Source organism: Phoenix dactylifera, unplaced genomic scaffold (assembly GCF_009389715.1).
Source record: "Phoenix dactylifera cultivar Barhee BC4 unplaced genomic scaffold, palm_55x_up_171113_PBpolish2nd_filt_p 000092F, whole genome shotgun sequence".
Taxonomy (NCBI): domain Eukaryota; kingdom Viridiplantae; phylum Streptophyta; class Magnoliopsida; order Arecales; family Arecaceae; genus Phoenix; species Phoenix dactylifera.
The window spans coordinates 1,332,304-1,353,513 of NW_024067680.1; the positions used below are offsets into that span (position 1 = coordinate 1,332,304).

Sequence of the window (21,210 nt, forward strand, 5' to 3'; positions counted from 1 at the left end):
GTGAGAGATCCAAGAGTGCTTATAATCCTCGCACGTTCCTCATGGATTGAATATATAGAACTACAATGTTGCTTGGTTAGAGGGGTGGGTTGATGTGCCTCCTTATTATGCTGATGATCTGGATATCTACGAGAGGCGTCGCCACTCAACCCGATTTTAGATATCTACGAGTGCTTTAAAAGTATATAATTGATTGTATTTTCATTTGAAGATATTTTATGTTGATCATTTTATAAGTTGTATTATTTTAAAGCAATAAGATGCATCATCTAGCTTAAACCAGAATTATAGAAACATCAAAAAATATAAAAAAAACATCAAATTATACTTAAATTTATAAAAAAAATTTGAAAAGACAAAGTACTCTCCTATAAAATAAAAAATAAGGGCCAAGAATCGCCAAACCGAGCTAATTGGTTCGGTACTAGAACCAGACCGGATGCCGACTAGTACAGTATCCGGTACCAGTCTGGCAATCCTTAGTTTAAACTTATAATATATAAAATTAACCAAGATAGTAGAAAAAAACATAATTTCAGAGTATAAGTCTAATTACACAAATAGTTTATTGGCCCAAATGGATTACCGAGTTTGAGTCGGATCATAGAGTTGGAACTTAAAATTGCTCAAATTTCAAATAGATTGGATCGGATCGGTTCAGAATTCAGAAAACTCAAACCTGTCCCCAAAAATAGAATGAGTTCAATTTTAGAACCCGACTCAACCCTATGAGTCCTTTAAAACGGATCAGAACAGATCTAAACAGGGCGGGTTGGGTCACGGATCAACCCTATCCATTTGCAGCCTTACTAAGGACCAACCACAACATCCTAGCCAGTAGCAATGACAAGCTATGTTACATTTATTCATCCTTGGTGGGTTTGATTCTCATCTCCTTCAATATCAGCTTGGAAATGAATGCATTCTTGTGGCTCTCAAACGTGTGGCCTTCGTTGATATGATGAACTATAATACAAAAGGGCCTCTAATGGACAAGAACGTGTGCCTGCTCCTGTTGTTTGAGAAAACTGTAATGAACCATATACATCAAGGAGCTTTCCACATTCTCTTGGTCTGATCGTAACGCAGCGATGAACAACTTCCATTGCGGAAATCTTCAGCCAGCAGCTTCTTCATTAACTCTTGCAGCCTTTCAGCACCTGGACCAGGCAGGAACACAGAAGCATTTCCCCTCGAGGAGCATGGATCTACCCCGCCGTCTGATTTCCCAATGCACCATGCACCTGGAGTGAACTGGTCCTCAGACCGGCCAAGAAGATCCCGATCGATCTTGTTTAAGACAGGGTCATTCTTTGCAAATTTCCGAGCAAAAGGTGCGCCACTCTTAACCATCTTGCCAAAGTCTTTAGTGGAGAGGGAGCGGGGATGCTGCTTCGGAGGGTTGTCCCAAGCAATGTAGTGCAGGTCGTGGCTTATCGTTGTGTTTCGATACTCATCAGAGTTGCAGATGACAGAGTGGAAGTAGCCTTCCGGTGAGGAGATGAAGTTTACATAGTACATCAAGATTGTTCGGGGGAGGTTTTCCCATCCCCATATGCAATATTCAAGGAAGGGCCGAGCCAGCATCACCCACGCGGAACCTGCGAACAAACAGAAATGATATATGACACATGAAGAGCCAATTGAAGAAAAGAGAAGAAACGAAACTGAAACACATATTGCAATAATAATCCAAGGTGTCATACCCAAACATGCTTCCAGAAATCTAAAATCTGCAGTCATGCTTTACAGAAGTGATAGCCCATAAATTTCTCATTAATGCAACCATTATCCTTACTGTCCGATCTTTTTCCAGAAACTATTTTTAACTTAAATTATGTTATAATTCCTTTTGTTTCATTGCTTATTATTTATTGGATGCTTCAGTAGGTTTAGAAAAAAACACGCTGTGGTGCAGCTAGGAGTCTGATATTCAAATGCTAAATGGTGCATAGAGCTGTCTGGTAGTGTCATCAAGAAAGCCACCTTTAAGAAGCAATCTATGTATAATCCATCTCCCTGGGATAAAATTCCCACTTACTCTCAAATGATGCTAAAAGCATTTGGTAACTGTAAAAGCAAACACAAGAATAAAAATGTACTATTCAGCCTTTGGTTGCTGGATGCCTTCAAGAATCATTTAAGGATGCATGATTATTTAAAACATCCAGCAGACACACAGATTCCGAGTACATCAATCCAACCGACACTTAACACTCATGGATTCCATCAAATATATGATTCCATCATTCAGCTTCAAAGTTTGACAATTTTCCCTTGGACTAAAACTGGGTTTAGGGTCTGGCAGAAGTTCTCATGGTAGCGGGTAAATCTGCCAACGAGAGAAAGATACCATTGTAGCTTATGTTTTTGTCTATGCTTTCTGTTTTCTTATATCATATAAATGAACAGGAAAAAAATGTTCAGGGAATCTAGCTACAAACACTATGATGTTACGATAGCAGCACGAAAAATGAACTTTAAGTGGGGTGAGTGGCTGCATTAGTACACTTCATACATCGGACTTAAACATGAATCAAGTCCATGTGATAATATGCATTTCAACAATCAAATCTTCCAGCATCATGGAGCCAAGGTGTCAAAAACCTATCATTTGGTCCAGTTGATCATAAACAAATGCTACTGTTCAATTCAATTGCTATACCTCCACTACGTTTCATGCTCCTCCTGGATTATACATAACTGAACTTCGATAAAAATGATATACACTCATTGACCAGCAATCATGAACAGCATTTAGTTGAGCTGGGTATAATGATATCTGACTTTCACTCATCATTTTGGTTAAAACATATGCATCTGGATCCAGAACTTACATAACAGGTTCAACTCAGATCAGGTCCAAGCATATTTGAATTTAAAGGGCCAACTGAATTTTTAGGATATAAATCCAATTTCAGCAAAACCTTGACTCAACCTAGTTTAAGCATCAGTTTCCAGTTTAGGACCCAAACTTGAGCAGTATGTCCAATTTTTGGATATGTTTCAGATCCAAATCAGTTCTGATAAATTTATGGTTTGGGTGTACTGGACTCATTTAATCTCCTAACTAGAAGTGATCCTTTTTCCTTTTCTTTGATGGCAAATTGGATTGTTTCGCTATCATCTTTAAGCTAACCGCTTTGCTGAAACATCTGGGTTCACCTTTTGCTTGATATTCTCTTGGTCTTTATACTTCTTGAACTTGTTCAGGTACCAGCTTTTGAAAATGAATTGTTCTTTTTTCCCTTTTTCGGAACAAAAACATTTTAATACATATTCATCAATTGAAAAAAAAAAAAGATGCACATAATAATATAGTTTATAGTTATGAATTTCCACAGAAAGCTAGTAATTGTCATGCATAAGACATTTTATTCTTTTACATCTCTTATTTTTCATGTAGCAATAAGTTCATATTTTAAAAACAATTTTTTAATTAGTATTAAGTACAGTTCAGTGGATGTACACGATTTGCAAGAACTATGTTTGGAAGACCATAAATTGGAAATAACTTTTGTATCAATACTTTGTTATTTAGGGTCCCATTCATACTTGCTAGAATCGTATGTAGCATATTATTTCCCATACCAGATCTTCTACCAATTCTGGGGTTCGTGTTAAGACATGAAGTCCAACTACGGAATACTTGAATTTTCTCCCCTTTATGTAAGCAGCCTCCATGGAAAGAACATATTTGGCCTTCTGGCTTTCAGTCTATTTTAATATAGATTCAAATAATGGGCCACCTGTATTGGCTGATCAACTTAAAAGACGCTTGTCTTAACAGAGATATCAGAAGAAACTCTTAGTTAAATATCTACATTTAAATATCTAGATAAACCAATAAAGAGCTACCTACATATGATGATGAGAGTATGTAAAAAAGTTACCAGACAAAAGTAAAATAAGAATTTTCTATGCAAAAACCTTACCAGTGTATAATTTAAAAGCTGTTGGCAGTTCCCTGCGTTGATTAGTCACAACAATGTCAAATTTCTTTGACAAATAAAGACCTGGATCAATAACGATTGGTCTTGCCCGTTGGTTCCTGCATTATTTTACAATTTAATACATAAACTGGGTTTGACGAGTGAAAAATAAAATGCAAGGAAAACAACCAATTGTACAAGTTTCTGTTGAACTTACACTTTCCACCCAGCAATTTGTGTGTGCTCAATAAAATTAAGATTTCTTGGTAAGGTAGAGAAAACATGAAGTATATCTGCATGGATTACCCAGTACAAGTTAGAGCTGAAAATGTAACAAAAGGTCAATGACTTAACCTCAAATATAAGAATCCATAACAAAAGCTTATAGCTTTCTTTGTGATTTTACAATGTAATCTGAAGTAGTAAACTGTAACTCTACACACTAAACAATAGTTTAACAAATGCATCAGCAATTGTAATTGCAAGACTATCTACCGTGTTATCAATCCAATCATCATGAAAATCTCACTATTAGCAGATCAACATAGCTACAAACCAGAGAAGAAATGTGTAAATTCTTGATCTTTTCATATGATTACAGGAAATAAATGAGTAAATGAGCACATGTTGATGACAACAACATTAATCATTAATTGAGGCTGATAAAATCAAGGATATGCATAAGATGAACCTTTGTCCGAATTCTTGATCTTTTCAAGGGTCGATACTCACTAGCTTACAGAGTATGAAATTTTAAGGAGAGCATTGTGATATTGATGCGCGTATAACAAAGTCCATCAATAAGCATGATACAAACTACATGACCAACTCTTTAACTACCTAGATCGAGATAGCAATAATGCAATATTAAAAAAAATAAAGGTTATAAAAAAATATGGTATAAATATTGCATGGTTAAATAGGCATCTTATCAGCAGAATGTTTGACGAGCAAGGAATGATAAAGACTAGTTCAAAGAAACTTGCACCATTATATACGTGCATGAAAACATATACAAGAAAAATAGAGCAAGGGATTGTCTAGAAAGGAAGAGCAGAAGAGAACAAAAGGTATTATCTGAACGGTAGCCACAACTAAATTGCAGATCTTATTCTTCACATGGCAATAAAATTGAAAAATACAACAATAACAATAACAATGACAATAACAATAATAACAATAATAAAGAGGTTTAGTTTGCTGCCTTATCTTATTTATAGTATTTATTGTAAAATTTAAATCTTAGCTGTTAGACTAAAGAAGGGCAAGGTAGGTATTTGCAATCTAAACTGCTTTAGGCGGTGAAGGCCAATCCTAAGGCATCATAAAAAAGGTCCCTACTAAGACGTGAAAATCTCTTTTCATCTGACTTGGCTGCCTTGTCCAACATAACCATGTAGATTGTAAGCACCATGATGACAATGTCAGGCAAGGGGACATTGTCCCCATCTATAACATGACTGATGCCATTTGTCTCAAATTTATGGGTATGGAGGCATGACTACATAATCAAATAGATAGGGAATCAAAAGAAGATGATAACTTAGTTGAATATGATTGAAGATGGGATGGCATTGACCTAGGTGAGGCTAAAGATTCTGATAGCTGATTTACATTTGAACTTGTGAATGTTGTGGCACTTCTATTGCTGATTCCATTAGTTAAAGCAATCAGATCAAGCACTGGTTGCTGTGGTTGTGAAAGGACAGAACAAGGAAAGAACTCTAGTCGTGATGGTATCAAGAAAGTTCAATAACAACCCATGGTTTTGTATCATAATTATGCTCAACTTAGAACTCTTCCCCAGTATCAGTAGTGGTACAAAATCTACTGTAACTTTTAATCCTAGTCCTCTACTTAAAATATGTGAATGGCTCAGAGAAATTACAGGGTGTCAAAGCAAAAAACTAGTAAGAATACAGTATTACGCTGTTGAGCCTAGGCTTGAGCATCATTACGGCAGCTTTTTTTTCCCTGCATATTCCTTCCCTAAATTCCTTTTTTTTCCTTGTTTTATTGTTCTTGCTGCCCTTTTTTCTATTCTCATTATATGGAAACAGAAAAATCTGAAGTAAATACTCCAATCCATTTATTTTTTCTGCATAAAATTTGAATAGGGATTGGCTTAATCCAGTAAGGAGATTTGTCAAAATGCAAACCCAGAAATTGTATCATGTAACTTGGGCCCGTTCTCTTTAAGAATGAAAAATAATTTCTTTCCAAGGCAAGGACAAATGTAAAGGAAGTTGTTGCTATTTAGTATATGATTGAAACAACCTGGTGGAAGAGGGATTCAATTTTTTCTTAGAAATAAAGAATATTTGAATTTGGAAGCCAAACTAGTAAATCCTCAAAATTAAAAGAGGTAATTCCGAAAATGATTTAATAACAACCCAAGAAATCTAAGAAACTGCAAAGTTTTAGGAGAGGCAAATGCTTCCTGGGATCTACTGGTGCCCTCATCCTAGCCCCCACCACGTCCCCTATAATGTTATATCGCTCATCTCCTCAATCCCTCTCTACCAATCCTATATCTACTTTGTGATCCTTGTCCTCCCTCTTCTTTTTGACACAGCATACTAACGCTTCATTTAGAAACTCGTCTCTGCCCCATCCTAAATCATCTAACCCACTATGGACCAGTTTGGTTACTTTGTGTAGATCCAGACATGGTTTGACAGCAAGATCTGCCATATTTAGGACTGGATCGCGAATCGAAACTTCGGGAAGCTAAAACCTCTAATTCTGTATGCATTTGGCAATGTGGTGAAATACAAAGTTAATGCAAGAGTTGAGATCTAGCATCTATTAACATATTTTTGTTTTGAAAACGTTTGACCCTGACTAGGAGAGAAATCCGACTCGGAAAAAGTCAAACTTCATTAGTATAATATAGGGCTTGCATCATAATTTTATACACATTAGTTGGAAGAAAATAAAAAGGGTTTTACCCTATTTTTTATATAATTCCTCTTTTAACTAGAAGAGGTATCCCTTCAAATTCTTAAAAGGGCGGACCTCACAAGTATAAGTAGAGAAACCATAAAGTTTTATGGATCTTTACAAAGGTAAGAGGGCTTAGAACCCTATTTTCGAAAATTATCCTATTTATTTATTATTCTGAAAGGTCCAAGTTGAGTGGGTTGAAGCTAAACCTTACTTCTTTCTAATCGGAGCAAGAAGGTATTAGAGAGTAGGATACTTCTTCTATGGATGTCTAGTGCATGATCCAGAATCGTGAGCACTATATGCAGATGGGAGAAAAGCTTTTGGTCCTCGATGTACATCGAAGGACAAAGGCGAGGATGGCTTCTACCTCGGCGGATGTTGATGTGAAGTCTCATCTTGGTCAATTGGAGAAGAAAGTCATACAACTCATAGAGTTTTGAGTCTCAACAAATACCTGTAACTTCAACATCTATAACTCCTATTACAAAACTGTCTTTAATGTCTCGGTGTGACATGAAGTTTGTTCTATTGATACTAAAAGAAATGAACAGTTCATACTAGAAGACAAATTCAAAATAGAAAATTAAGAGGCTCAGTTTTGGAATGGGGATGCAAGCATTTCCCCAACTTTATTTTAATTTTGCAGAATCTAAATTCCCCAAATAGAAGAACCTTTGATCTAGAAGGATCATCTGACCTATCGTGGACAAATCTGATCACTTTGGATAGGTCTAGATAGGATTTAACAGCAAGATCTACGACATCTAAGACTCAATTACGAACCGAATATTTAGAAACCATCAAGGTTTGTTGAACTATCCCAAACTGGCCGGTTCGGACATACCGAACTGTGGCAATAATTGGACCGGTTGGTTACTGGCACGGTTCATTTTCGTGGTTCGAAATTGAGGGAGGGGGAGAAAGAGAGGCAGAAAAGAGAGAGGGAGAGAGGGCTCAAAGGGATCCTTTTTATTTTTGCCGATTTCTAACTGAAATTAGCAAATAGTTTGCCAACTTCATTTAAATAGGGGATCTTTATTTATTTTTGCCCTCTCTCCCCTATCATATCAAAAAGCTAAGTCAATAATAGACAACCCAATTCAAAGTTATAAAAAAAAAAATAGCAAACAAACTCTTTTCTGTTTTATCCTACCATTTCAAGTGCAAACTAATCCAAGCATAACTAGACTACTGTTGATGCAATTTAAATTTACATTATACTTGAATTTAGTTATTTTTTATTTAATTTTCATTAATATACTTTTTTTAGTCTAAGCAGTTTCCCATGTAAGTTTCATGAGAGCAGTTATGTATTTAATTTTTCTTAAAATTTCTAAACTAATTCTCAGGTCTCTTTTTAAAAGGGATCATTTAGTCCTACTTTAAGTAGATTCTTTGTCTAGAGGTCCCACTTTAGGTATACATTGGATTAGGAAAGGCTTCAAGTCATTAGAACTCTGTTATAAGTTGATTTCGACAGCTAGCTACACTTGCTTTTATACATATTCGAATTTTACTATTTTTAGAAATTTTTATAGTATGTTTTGTTGTGCAAGGTCTGAACTATCATATCTGCTACCTCTTTTTTCTAAGGGTAACCCTAAAGGCACCCTAATTAATTCCAAAAAAAATCCTATTTTATAAATCTTATTACATGTTTGGCTATAAAAGAGAAGCTGTAATCAATTCTGGTGGTATATATTGAATACTATTGCTTCTTTCTTCCCTTTCATCTGTCATTCGTAACTCTAGTTCTTATACTCTCTATTTGGGCTCAAGGAATCAAACCAAACTGTGAAAATGATCACTTCCAGGAGCACAATTTTGTCATGTTAGCAGCTATTTAATTAGAGAGTAGTTAGTAGGGCTTAGAAGTGACACAAGGTGAAGTCACATATGCAGGAGGTCAAGATATATGCAAGCCAAATGTAGCCCACATATACTGTTTGAAGTTTCAAAAATAAGTTTCTGAAATCTAGATGGTTGATTAAATAATATTCAAAGAAATGACTCAAAGTTCAAGTTTTCGCTGCCATAAAGTTTATTTTTTCAGCTGAAATCGACAAGGTTTCATTTGTTTCATCTGAAAGCTGTGTTTGAGACCTTGCATGTGGAAAATGATCTAAACCCATAGAATGCATCTCCTTTGCACCCCCTGTCTCCAAATGATACTTTAAAGTCTTGATGGAGTTATGCAAGGTATAACATCTCTAGTAATCTTTTCATTGTGTATATTGCCTATAAATTTTCCATTTTCCAATTAACTTTATGCTTGTTATGCCATATACAACAACAGCTACATTCTCTTGAACAAAACTTATGGAAAAGTTTATCTGCGAAAAACTGAATTTCTTCCTTCGTTTCTCCTTTATCTTTCTTCCAACTAGTTTCGGGATGAATGTCCAAACATATTGCATGGTTTTTTGTAAAATTCAATTGAAATCAGTGAGATTCTCGACCAAAATGGGCAATAGCAAATTGGTTTTCACTAGATTAACAAAATTATGCTAGTCTCTATGCAGTCCAATTTTTAAGTACTGAATTTGAAATCAGAAATATATTGGCTTAAATGAAAAAGCTTCCACCAGAATTTGCCAATTTAGACCATCTCATGCAAAATCTAAGGAATTATATAAAATTAAAATGAAAATATATCAGTACAGCATTTTACAGAGGCAAGTTCAAGAATTATCATTGCATAACCACAGAATATAAAAGTCAACAGAAAATTTTCATAATGTTAATGTGATATCAATAAAATAATCATTGTAGAATGTGTATATGGATGAAATACAAGTTTTTTAAATATAGAAAAAGATAATCAGAAAATAAACACATGCGGTTACCATCTTGTGTCATAAGAGGATAATCTGAGGCGCTGAGGTTTATAAACCAGTCCCACTTCAAACTCTCCTTAAGCAAAATCGCAATGGCATGAAGTGTACAAGCGATCATCGTAGGCCCCTTGTAAGTCACCAAGTTGCCCTTTGCAATCACGCGTACATTCTCAAGCTCACTAAACATAGGATCACCCTTAACATACATGGCCAACTCTATCCTTTCCCGAGGGGGAGCCTCCATATCCAAATGCAAAATGTACTGATTTCTTGGATGATATATAGCCTGCAAAGTTCTTCTCATTCTTAGACTGTCACCCTTTGTACCAGTGATAAGATAAGCTATACGTGGTGGTTCAGATTCCGGAACTAAAGGCTGTTCGAAGCGCTTTGGGGAATCTGGCTCTATAAAGTATCCATCGGAATCATCCAAACTAGTAAAAGAGACAATGTCTAATGACAATGAATCCCCATTGTATTGAGGGGAAAGGAGCCCAAAAGCCATTGCTAAGAAAAGAGTAATCGAGACCAGCACGCTTGCCAAAAAGGGAAGAAGCCATCTTCTGTCACTAAATGCCCTCCCCGAGTGAAGGCCCCCATTTTTCCTCATACTTCTCTTAACTACCCACAGAAACAACTATTCTCTCAGTAGCTCCAGATACCTTTCAGCCTTCAATCTATCCAAGGAAGCACCTTCTTTCTACTCCAGTGACAGACAACACCAACAGAAAAAAGGCAGCAAGGAACTTCGGTAGCAGAACCAAAGCCGCCTCTTCCGAAGGATATGTATCATTTAATCAACGGCCTATAACTTTCTGAAGAACACGAACATCAGACGAATTCGATATTTTGAACTCTCGATGATTGCAAGTACCATGGCCAATCCAACAACAATCATCCAGCGCGCAAAGATCAATCTTTTTAATAATTACAGCTCAAATAGGAGCAGGCAGCCCATTCCACACCAGGAGATCAAAACTATCAATTCCCAATACCAAAATTTCCAACAGATAGCAACAATAATCACTCTAATAATTCATAAGCTGCGCAATCTGGGGAGAGAATGGAAAGAGATGCATCTGTTATTAAGAAGAATCAAATGCGCACCACCCTCCGAAAGCACCAAAAATTCAAGAATGCTTCAGATCCACAATTTCACACAACAAAACATAAAAAGAACTCTTCTTTATCAACGAAATGCTCTCAATCTGGAAGAAAAAATTAACAGAAAACGAGGGGAACCAGAACCAAAACAAAACCAAAGTATCCTCTGAAATCGCGCTTATAAAAGAAACCAGAAGCAGGAGGAACCCAAATTGGAGCAGAGACTTACTCGAAAAACTTTGATGCGAGAGAAATTTCTTTAAATGGCGCTCGAAATCCGATCGCCGAAACCCTGCTCGAAGAAGGCGGAGAGAGAGAGAGAGAGAGAGAGAGAGAGAGAGTGGATTGTCCGTACAGGATGATAGCCGGCTTTATAGGCATTTGTAAAGGAAAAAAGCCAGAGCAGTGCCTGGAAACTTCAATTTATTAAAGCATTTAAAAAAATATTATCTTATTGAAGAGCGGCTTCGTGCGAGCTGTAACTCTGTGGGGCCCAGCTGATCTCACAAACAGTACTGGAAATGTAACCCAGTATCTAATGTCCTAAGTTTTTCGGTACCCGCATTGCAGCATGATTTGTGTCTAATAGATTTGAAGCTTGCTTGCATCAAAGCAATAACTCATAAGAATGTATCAGAGGTTTTAAATTGGTAGTTAATTTTCATAAAAGATTCATAACTCATAAGAAACAAGATTTATGTTCTGTTTCATTCTTGAATTAAAGAAAAAGAAGTAATGCAGTCATGATAGGAATGAATCTATATAAATATGGGGGTTGCACGAACTTAAACTTCAAAGCTAACAGAAAAAAAGGACGGCAATGTATATAAAGTTTATCACAATACCCAATTTTTTATGCACCAGAGCTTCCGAAGCTGATTGGGCACTAAAATTAGAGAATAAGAATGGGAAGGTGAAAAAAGTGCATCTTTTGTTTTTCATTATCACAATAAATCCAGTTAAACTAGCCTCTTTTTTTCCAAAGAAAAAGGTAAAAACTAAAGACATCTTTGGTTGAGAGAAGTTGGACTTTAGAATTGAAATAGGAATAAATGATTCTATCCTAACCGTTTGGTTGAGGAAAGTTCCATTTCTATTCGAATTTCAGAGGAAAAATGTGAACGCCTAGATCCTTCAAAATATAATCTTTACTCTTTTCTAGTTTTCAAAATTCATTCTAAGTCTGATCAAAAGCCAAACATGTCAACAATATGGCCATTCTGATTTTCATTCCAGTTTATTCCAATTTTGATTTCAATATTTCAATCATGAACCAAACATACCCTAAATTCTAACACTAGAGGAGACATCTTAATGACATACCGAAATATAGGAATTGGGTGTTCTAAGAAAGAGGCCACTTGCTGACTAAAAAAGAAAGTAGTACACCATATATTATTTAGCTAGTTATTGCATAATTACAACCTACAAGGAGGGATAGCTGGAGTCATGACCAATTTGCGTGTTGGGTGAGGGTCTCCCTTTTTTCCCCTAATCTTGATGGGGTCATATTCACCTACCGCTACAGCAGAAATAGAATAATATAAAACATAAAGGTTTAGGGTTGTTCCATTGGCAAATCCCATTAATCAAACATGCCTTCTAAGCTAAGTGAATTCGTTGGACGGGATCCTTTGTATGGTCCGGCCATTCTGCGGAATTGGGATTAGATCAGCTACCACTTTCTCGAAATTTTCTATCAGGCAACTCACTAGCTGACAGCCTGACAGTATGGATGGATGCTAAAAAATTAGAATGCAATTATTTAAACTTATTTTTTTGGTTAGATAGCGATATTATACAATCCTTATATAAATGTAATCATTGAAGTCTGAAAATAAAAAAAAATCACGGAGTTGTATAGAAATGAATAAGAATTATTTAGGACATATTTGGTTGGGGACGATTGAACTTCAATGAAAATGAAAATGAGTGATTTTTAAGTTGGAAAGCTTCTTTTCATTTCGATTCGAGAAGAGATTGAAAATGCTTCAACCTCCTAAAATTCAATTCCTACTCTATTCTAATATTCAAATTCTATTTCAATTTTGATTTTGACTTCTATCACAAACCAAACATGTTCGCTGATATAGATTTCTATTTCAAACCATTTCGCTTCTGATTTCGATTTCGATTCGGATTGTGAACGTGAACGAAACGCATCCTTAAGCTCTTTTATTAACGTGGTTGTTACGTGGCCAAATGATGATAATGATGGAAATCATAATCATAATATGAAAGGGAATAAAGTTAAAAAATAGATTAAAGGGCAGGTAGGTTTCAGGTACGACAGGCTGAGCGGCATATCCAATTTCCTAACCATTGCCTGGACGGCGCTGCTCGCTGAATTGAACGTGTCCGTGGGGCACGGCGAACAGCGTTTCCCACCAATGAGAATAAAATAATTTGATTTAGTACTATTATTTGTTTGGCAGTATCGCATGACGACCAGAAAAATAAATTGCTTTCTTTCTGCAATTTCATAAAAGAGAGCAGTGCAAGAACGTAGGAAAGAGTTATGAAGTGATTGATAGCTAAAGTCTTGTCAGAAGTTTTAAGCGTATCCGTCGAGTTGTATTTCTTGCATAGAATAAGATATCATTAGGCATCAGTGAATAAATCAAGGAATAAAAAGTTATAACTGCTAGAAAAAAAGGTTGGAAGTGTAGAAAATGAGTAATCCTTCTCAATTATATCAATCGTTTTTTTTTTGTTTTTTTTCATTGCAATGGCATCAGAGGAAGTAAGTAGTCTGCATTCCCACCATAACAGTTTTTCAGAAGATTAAATTCACACGGAAGACTCTTACTGCAATGCCCAAAGTATTGTTAGTACTCCAATCTATTTATGATATTGAATGGCTCCTCTTCAAATAAGAAGCCGAGAGAGGTGTTTGAACTTAGAACGGAAATACATAACCAAGTTTCAGACAATCATGACAGGATAGATGTGATAATCATTGGAGATAGGACGGAGATCGACAAATATTGATGTTCATTCTGAATTTACCTTTTGGATGTATTGAAGTATTAGTGCAGTTTCCATCTACCTACAATTATGCAGTCAGATTAAACGGCGCCCGGTCCTTTGCCTCTACATCATCATTATATTGCGCTCAGAACTTGTTCCAGAACAAGTGCCCAAGGAGTCCACTCTGTCCCTCCCTATGTCAGTTATATCAAGTAAGTTTAAAGTTCCCAAAGATTAGAAAACTTCAAAGTCATTTCTACTTAGGAAATGTTGGTCTCAATGGCATCATGATTCAAGTTTGTTTTCATTACATCATAATTTCTGAACACAGTACAAAAGGATCCTATGTTCTTCTTTTCCCACCCCTCAGTTGGGAAACCACTTTAAGAAGAAGAAAATAATTGGAGTATCATGGTGTGGCTGTCGCTTGTACTTCCATATATAAAAGTTCCATCAGCATTCAGCAACATTACTTGTTTCATGGCAAACGGAATTTGCTTTGTGTGACTCAGACAGTCTGAATTAAAGCTTCAGATTCCGATCTTACATTAAATTCTGATTCAAGCCAAGATCCTAAACAGTAGATTAAGACAGAAATTGCTCATATTTTATTACAGTTAAAAGTATGGTACATTATACTAAAATAAATTGGATGGTATAGAGTATACCATATCATATTAATTCGATACCGATATATAATACTGAAGGCATACTGACATTTGGCTGAACCGACTCCCATATTGGATGTACCAATATAGAGATAGAGTGGCATTGATATGGGGCCTTAGAGATGGCGTACATTGATTAGAAGTGAGGTTGTTCTAGTTTAAACCTCGGGGGTTTTCTGGTTATTTGAAATAGTACAGGGCCTTACTCAGCCTAACTGATTAGAACTGCTAGTTCGGGCCAAATACCATATTGAGATTACAAACCGTTCTAGTTTGTGGCTGATACGTTATGATACTGACCGGAATACCCATATACCATAAATTCTAATAATCGCTACCCACAATGTTAATAATCAACTTCTAATTTTAATTTCTGTTTCTGAATTTCAATTAAAAGGTAAGACTGTTAATCAAAATCACAACAATTACTCCTTATTCTGGATGGAGGCAAGATATAGGCATAGATATATCATATCTATTAACAGGAAATTCGAATGCCTATTATACACCATCTGCCTTCTATGCCGTCGAGCAAGCGAAAATTCTTTGATTGATGTTACAAGAACTATACATTCAGCTTGCAAAGCAGAATATGAACTATGTTAAGCTAGCAGCTGTTAGCTTCAGCTAAATAGTCAGTCAGTGGTTTGTGAAAAACAATTAGAATGACTTAGTGTCAGGAATAAAAGAAAAGGCAACTTAATTACCCTGAAAAAAAGGGGAAAAGGCAAGACTACCACATGGATGGGCAACTCTGGCACTATGGAACAGATTTAGCTGAGGCAGAAACACATTTTCCAGGTGAAATAGTGCATTAAACTGTGTCTGAGCAGAAAGAGCTAAGACAGCTGCATGAGCACAGATTACAGAATCATGTGGAGAGCAGTGAAGTATCATCAAAGTCCGGCTATATTCGAGATTGAAGCGATATCGAAACCTAATTTCTAAATAAGGCACTAAAACAGCTGCCTGAAATATATACCTTTCAAAAATTGTCTTAATGCATATACACAAAAACCTGAACATATATTTTCCAAACCCTGTTGGAATGAATTTTGTGCTATACAAGATTTCAAGAGAAATTAAGTTTTTAAGGAATGTAAGCAGCATATTTCAGAAGAAGACAAAGTAGAAAATAAGAGTAGTTATCTCAGTCTTGGACAATAATTTTCAAAAGAGTAAACACATCTGTTGCTGTCAATAAGAATAATAACTTAGTTCATACATATCTAAGAGAAACCTCTCTCCTTTGACTGAAAGGGAGGGAAACCCACCCAATTGATTAAGCAGCAACCATGCTATGATGCTTGGATATATAAGAGAAATAAAAACATTGCATTCATGCGAAAAAGACTCTACGACTCTCAAAGCTAGGTAGATGCTGGGAAAGGAGTGCACCAGAAGTTGTCAAGGAAACAATACAAACAGAATGATTAATTACTTCAGCAGATTTATTGCAGATATCACTATTGATAATGACCTGATAATAAGGCTGAAGGAAAACCATCACCAACTTAGTACCTCATTGCTTATTAGTTAAGTTCTGTTGGTCTTGTATCTTGCATAGAGCAATCCACATTCCTGCATCCTTTACCCCCCTATACTATCTAAACACACTACAAGGTTATGAGAGAACTATGACTGTAGCATCAAGAAACTCATAAGCACCAAACTTCAAGACAAATTTTCGGAAGAACTGATTCTGCATGAGCCACAGCACATAAACAATTATTTTCAAATTTGAGTCTTGATTTTGAGTGGACCACAACATATAAGCCCTTATTTCAAATCTCTTCTCAGTCTGTCATCAAGTTGTTCAGCTTAAAACTGCACCAACCAACAATTAAGGGTTTATCAATGGAACCTCATCATTGGCTACTCAGAAATGAGCACTGATTCGGGCGAAGAGCGCCCCAAAATCTTTTGTTGGTGTACCCACATTCTCTAGTTTGACACCAGATCAAATGCCTTGATGAATTTCTAGTTATGCTACATGGTAGCTCATAACGTTGTTGCCATTTTCTGAAAAAAAGAAAACCAAATCACTTGTACTTTGCTGTGATTTTACGGCGCATACATGTCAGACAAATTAGCGATAGAGGTCATCAATACTAACAAATTTGTGGCCATGATACATAAAACATATTGCCTGCTGCAACTGTCCTAATTTAAGTCTAATGATCAGCAGGCAGAACATGCTTGTCAGCAACTAACATTTGCTTCACTGTCTGCAGTTTTAATTCTTAGATTTGGCAAATCAAACCAAAATAGTTGCTCAACTAAGCTGAACCTGGATGCAATCTTCTGCAACATCGGTGTTTTTCTGCCTGGAGAAGCTCATCATCTTTTCCCATAAGCAACTCTTACAGGCCCCCATCTTTATCTTGTAATCCTCCAGCTCTGGTCAAGAATATCATAGGTCAATATGTGACTCCATAACTGGGCATATATGATGTTACACTTGAAATGTTTAATTTCAGTTTGCTGCATAAAGCTTAAACATTAATCTTCTGGTGAGTAGAATAAGCGGTTGGTTTTTCGTTTAAAAGGTTATCATGACACAGTTATGCTCACTTTAGAAAGTTGGAAGTTTTTCTGATGAAAGTGCCACACAAAGAGCCTATGATCTGTGAGTAGTTTCTCTCTTGCTATAACCTGATTATCTGGCAGAAAAAATAACGCGACCCCCTGCTTTCCAGGTTAGAAGGGAAAAAGGTAATGAAAAAAAGGGGCATTGTGCATATGCAATTGCACTTGATGCTCTGGTTTAACCAAGAATTCTTAGAACTGATGGTTTTTTCTAGTCGAATGTCGCCCCGAACCTAGATCAGCTACGAGACACGGCCTGAAAATTTATTACACCCTCAATAACAAAACTTGTGTAATTACAAAATTTAATCATCTAGATGGCTTATATATTCATCCTTTCACCTGTGATCCCAAAATAGCTAAGTATGAAGCATCTTGCAACTTTAAAAGAAAAAGAAAAGACATGGTATGAGATTTGTAGTCTAGTAAGAATCTCTATACATCCACACCAATACAATAATATCAATTTGAAAATAGCAAGTACTTGTTATACACTTATCATAAAATCACAAACCGACTATCAATAATACTAGAATAAACGGTAAACATATGTACGTCAAATATCAATAAAAGTCTAACCACTCAAGAGTGATATATCATATGATATCTCATAAATCGTTAGTAGTATTTTCAAGCAACTTATGATTCTGTTCTTTTTTAACCCGATCCAGATTCAAGATCAATTATTTTTTCAACTTTGGACTAAATTCTGATCACATTTCCTGCCGATGATGGGGCAATTAATAGGTGTCACATTTACCGCTCGTGAGGACAATCGATAGTACCATATTTCTAGCCTGTGATGGAGCAATCGATGATAATGAGATCAGCCCAAGTCCTTATTCATTCAATCAAGTCTACATCCACACATCAATTTTTTTATTTTTAGCTTTAGACTAACTACGATTACATTTTTCTCTCATAACAGGGCAATCAACAGGTGTCACATTTCCAACCTATGACGGGGCAATCAATATGTGTCATATTTTTGGCCCGTGACGGGGCAATCTATATAACATGGTTAGTTCGAGCACTACATCTATTAGTCCGATTATGCAAATGTAAGTTATATGCATCCATCATACTATCAATTATAAGCATACATAATCAAAATATAATTTAATACCGAAGCCATTATAAAAAAAAATTTGCAACTTACTTATCTTGATCATTAGCATATTATATATAGATGTGTACAAAATATCTATAAACATGCAGGCGGGTATACAAAGATTCTTACCTCTATGGTCTCAGACTCAAGTACAATGAATATTGATTCACTCTTCGATCTATGCGCTCGGGGTATCAAATAAGTTTGCCTACGACCTTCTTACCTAGATGATTGCTCATCTACAGAGCCGGATCTCATCATCAGAATAATCATAACCGTCCATGGGTTATGTTAGATGATCATAACAAGATCAGCTCGAACCCTCTCCTAGAGCCACATAATGCTGATTCGGAACCCTCCTAGGGCCACATAATGCAGATCCAAAAGACTCGGAACCCCTCCTAAGGTCAAGGATCATCCAGGCCTATAAAGAAGTTTGAACCTCCACATGTCCAAAGGATTTCAAGAGAGAGAAAGAGTAGTGAAGAGAGAGAAAGAGAGAAAAGGAGAGAGAAAAGAGAAGATCTAGGAGAGAAGAAGAAAGAGGACTCCCTTTTAGAATCTAAGACTCTGGTAAGCACTTAATTGAAATCTCCAGCGAGCATTTTGAGCCAAGATCGTTCAACATAAAGAGAAGAAGGAGAAAGGAACTTGTGGTGGTGATCAATAAAACCTATCGGTGGTGAGGCGAAAGGTGGTGTAGGGGTGTTTAAATAGCTATTGGAGGCTAGGTTTTCTAGCTTATGTAGAAAATTGGGATGGAGGAGGAGTCCGTCTCCTACTCCAAGTCGAACAACACTCTATCTTTTTTTTTCCATCTCCTACTCTAAGTCGAAGAGGGTTGTATTTTTTTTTATCCGTCTCCTACTCCAGCCCTTACATCTGGGCCAATCGAGTAGACTAGGTTTAGTTCCTTATTAGATGGGCTGGGTGTTAAATTGAAATTTTTATTAGTAGAGATCACAGCAAAGACTTTGCATCTTTAAAAATGACATCACCTTATTGCTAAAGAAGGTGGAAAGATGATAGGTTCTGACTTTAAGCTGTTTAACCCACACTTTGATTTTGGAAAAGAAGATTATAGGCCTGAATTATATATTCTTTCACTAACATCCTATTAAACTTGTGTTTAAAACATAAATGATTGATTTTGAATGTGAAACCCGTTCATAGGTGCAACCATTCTGTCAATGGTGATCATAGGTTGCAGGCCCTTTAGGTGGCGTTGGAGGCTCAACGCTAAGTGATGGATCATGGATTCAAAGAAATCCGCAAGATATTGGCTGGTTTGGGGCGTACCCCCACTAGAAATTGTGAAGAAGGTAGGAACAACCGTGCTAGAAATCATGCTCGCAATCAGCTTATTAATTGTTACGGTCCTGCAAATCAACGTAGGCTGCCATCCTATGTTGATGATTTAGACGATGGAGGATATGCAGCATATCAAAGGGAAGCAAGACCTCATATGAAGACCAAGGCTACCGTCTTAAAGTCGATATTCCTAGTTTTAGTAGAAACTTGGATATCGAGGCCTTTCTAAATTGAATCTATGAGGTTGAGAAGTTCTTTGAGATGATGGATATGCTAGATGAGAAAGGAGTCAAGTTTGTCACATAAAGGGTTAGGGGTGGAGTGTCCACCTGGTGGGATCATAGGCAGAGTTGCCATCAGAGACAAGGAAAGATGCTAGTGACAAAACTTTGGTTCAAGATGAAGAAATTATGGAAGGATAGATTCTTATTTCCTAACTATATAAACAATATTTATTTTAACAATATCGAACTTGTAACAAGGGTGGGGGATGGCCGGAGGAGGGGAGGGGTGGAGGAAGGGCTTTATCCTCGATTCCTTTGTTTTGTTCAAAACAAACATCGAGGGCCCTTTCTTTATTTTGAAAATTTTAGATGACTTAATTTAGTAATCATAAACAAGGCATATTTTCTTGCACTTTTCTAGCCTAGTAAGTTTTTTAACTTTAGATAGAGAATATATCCTGAGGAAGTTTCTTATTCTAGAAGGAGAAGATCTCTATAAATATTTATTGTAACCACTCAATTGAGATAGTTCGGCTTTAATAAAATTTTTAAGAGATTTTTCTCCACTTTTTCAGATTGTCTAAGCCTTTCTCGCCAATCACCTTTTCATTCTGCATCACATTAAATGTTATAAACTACCAGAAGATTCTTATGGCCTTTGTTAACATAATTTGGACTTAAAAAAAGCAACCATACTAATTACTTTGGACCAAGGTTCACTAGGCAGTTTGGGGCATACCAAGATGTACCAGAGATGAATCGGCACTGTTCCGCCCCTCGATTTGAGAATTTGGCGAAGGTTGGGAGGAGGGAGAAGGAAGAGAGAGGGGGGGAGGGAGAGAGAGGGGGATGGCCAGAGGAGGGGCGGAGGTCCAAGGAGGAGTGGAGGTAGACCTGACCACGGTCCGGTTCTAACCGGAGAACCAGACTGGAACCAGAACAGTGTCTCACGGTTCTTAACCGAACTGGAACCTTGAGGAATACGGTTCGGTTAAGATTTTAGGTTTGATGGAACCGAACCGAAACCGGAACCGGAATCGGCGGTTCGGTTCCGGTTCGAACCGAAAAAAAAGAAGAAATGGTTCAAATTTATTTAATGTAACTTATTATTTTTTTTATAATGTTATCTAGTTGTATTATTGAAACCATTTAGAACCGGAACCGGAACCGTCTAGAACCGGAACCAGAACCGAACCGACTATTTTCGGTTACGGTTAAGGTTCTAGGTTTTTGTGGAACCAGAACCGGTGGTTTCAGAATTGTGGTCAGGTCTGAGTGGAGGAAGGGCTTTATCCTTGTTCGAAATAGAAGTCGAGGGGCCCTTTTTTATTGTGAAGATTTAGATGAAGTTGGCTCGCCCCCCGCCCACCCTTGGGTCTCCTATCTCGAATGAAAGACGTGAATTGAGAGCATAGCCCTTCTTTCGCCCCTTCATGGGCCACCTCCGACCATCTCCACCCTTTTCCTCTCTCTCCCTCTCCATCCCTCCCCCCTCTCTCTCTCTTCCTCTCCCCT

The 21,210-nt window shown here is 36.8% G+C and overlaps 1 protein-coding gene across 2 annotated transcripts; it reads right to left on the reverse strand.

The window, feature by feature from the left end:
- Positions 1-541: 541 nt before the first annotated feature.
- Positions 542-11,195, reverse strand: LOC103724045 (beta-glucuronosyltransferase GlcAT14B-like). Of its 2 annotated transcripts, none has more exons than XM_008815179.3 (5): positions 11,052-11,195; positions 9,728-10,770; positions 4,150-4,225; positions 3,936-4,051; positions 542-1,601 (listed from the first exon to the last, which is right to left on the reverse strand). In XM_008815179.3, exons 2-5 carry the CDS (start codon positions 10,326-10,328, stop codon positions 1,048-1,050), a joined length of 1,347 nt encoding a protein of 448 aa, XP_008813401.1. In that variant the 5' UTR covers positions 10,329-10,770; positions 11,052-11,195; the 3' UTR covers positions 542-1,047. The 2 variants fall into 2 exon arrangements, with proteins under 2 accessions (XP_008813401.1, XP_026656143.1); XM_026800342.2 differs by having other exon boundaries at positions 9,728-10,829.
- Positions 11,196-21,210: the final 10,015 nt, after the last annotated feature.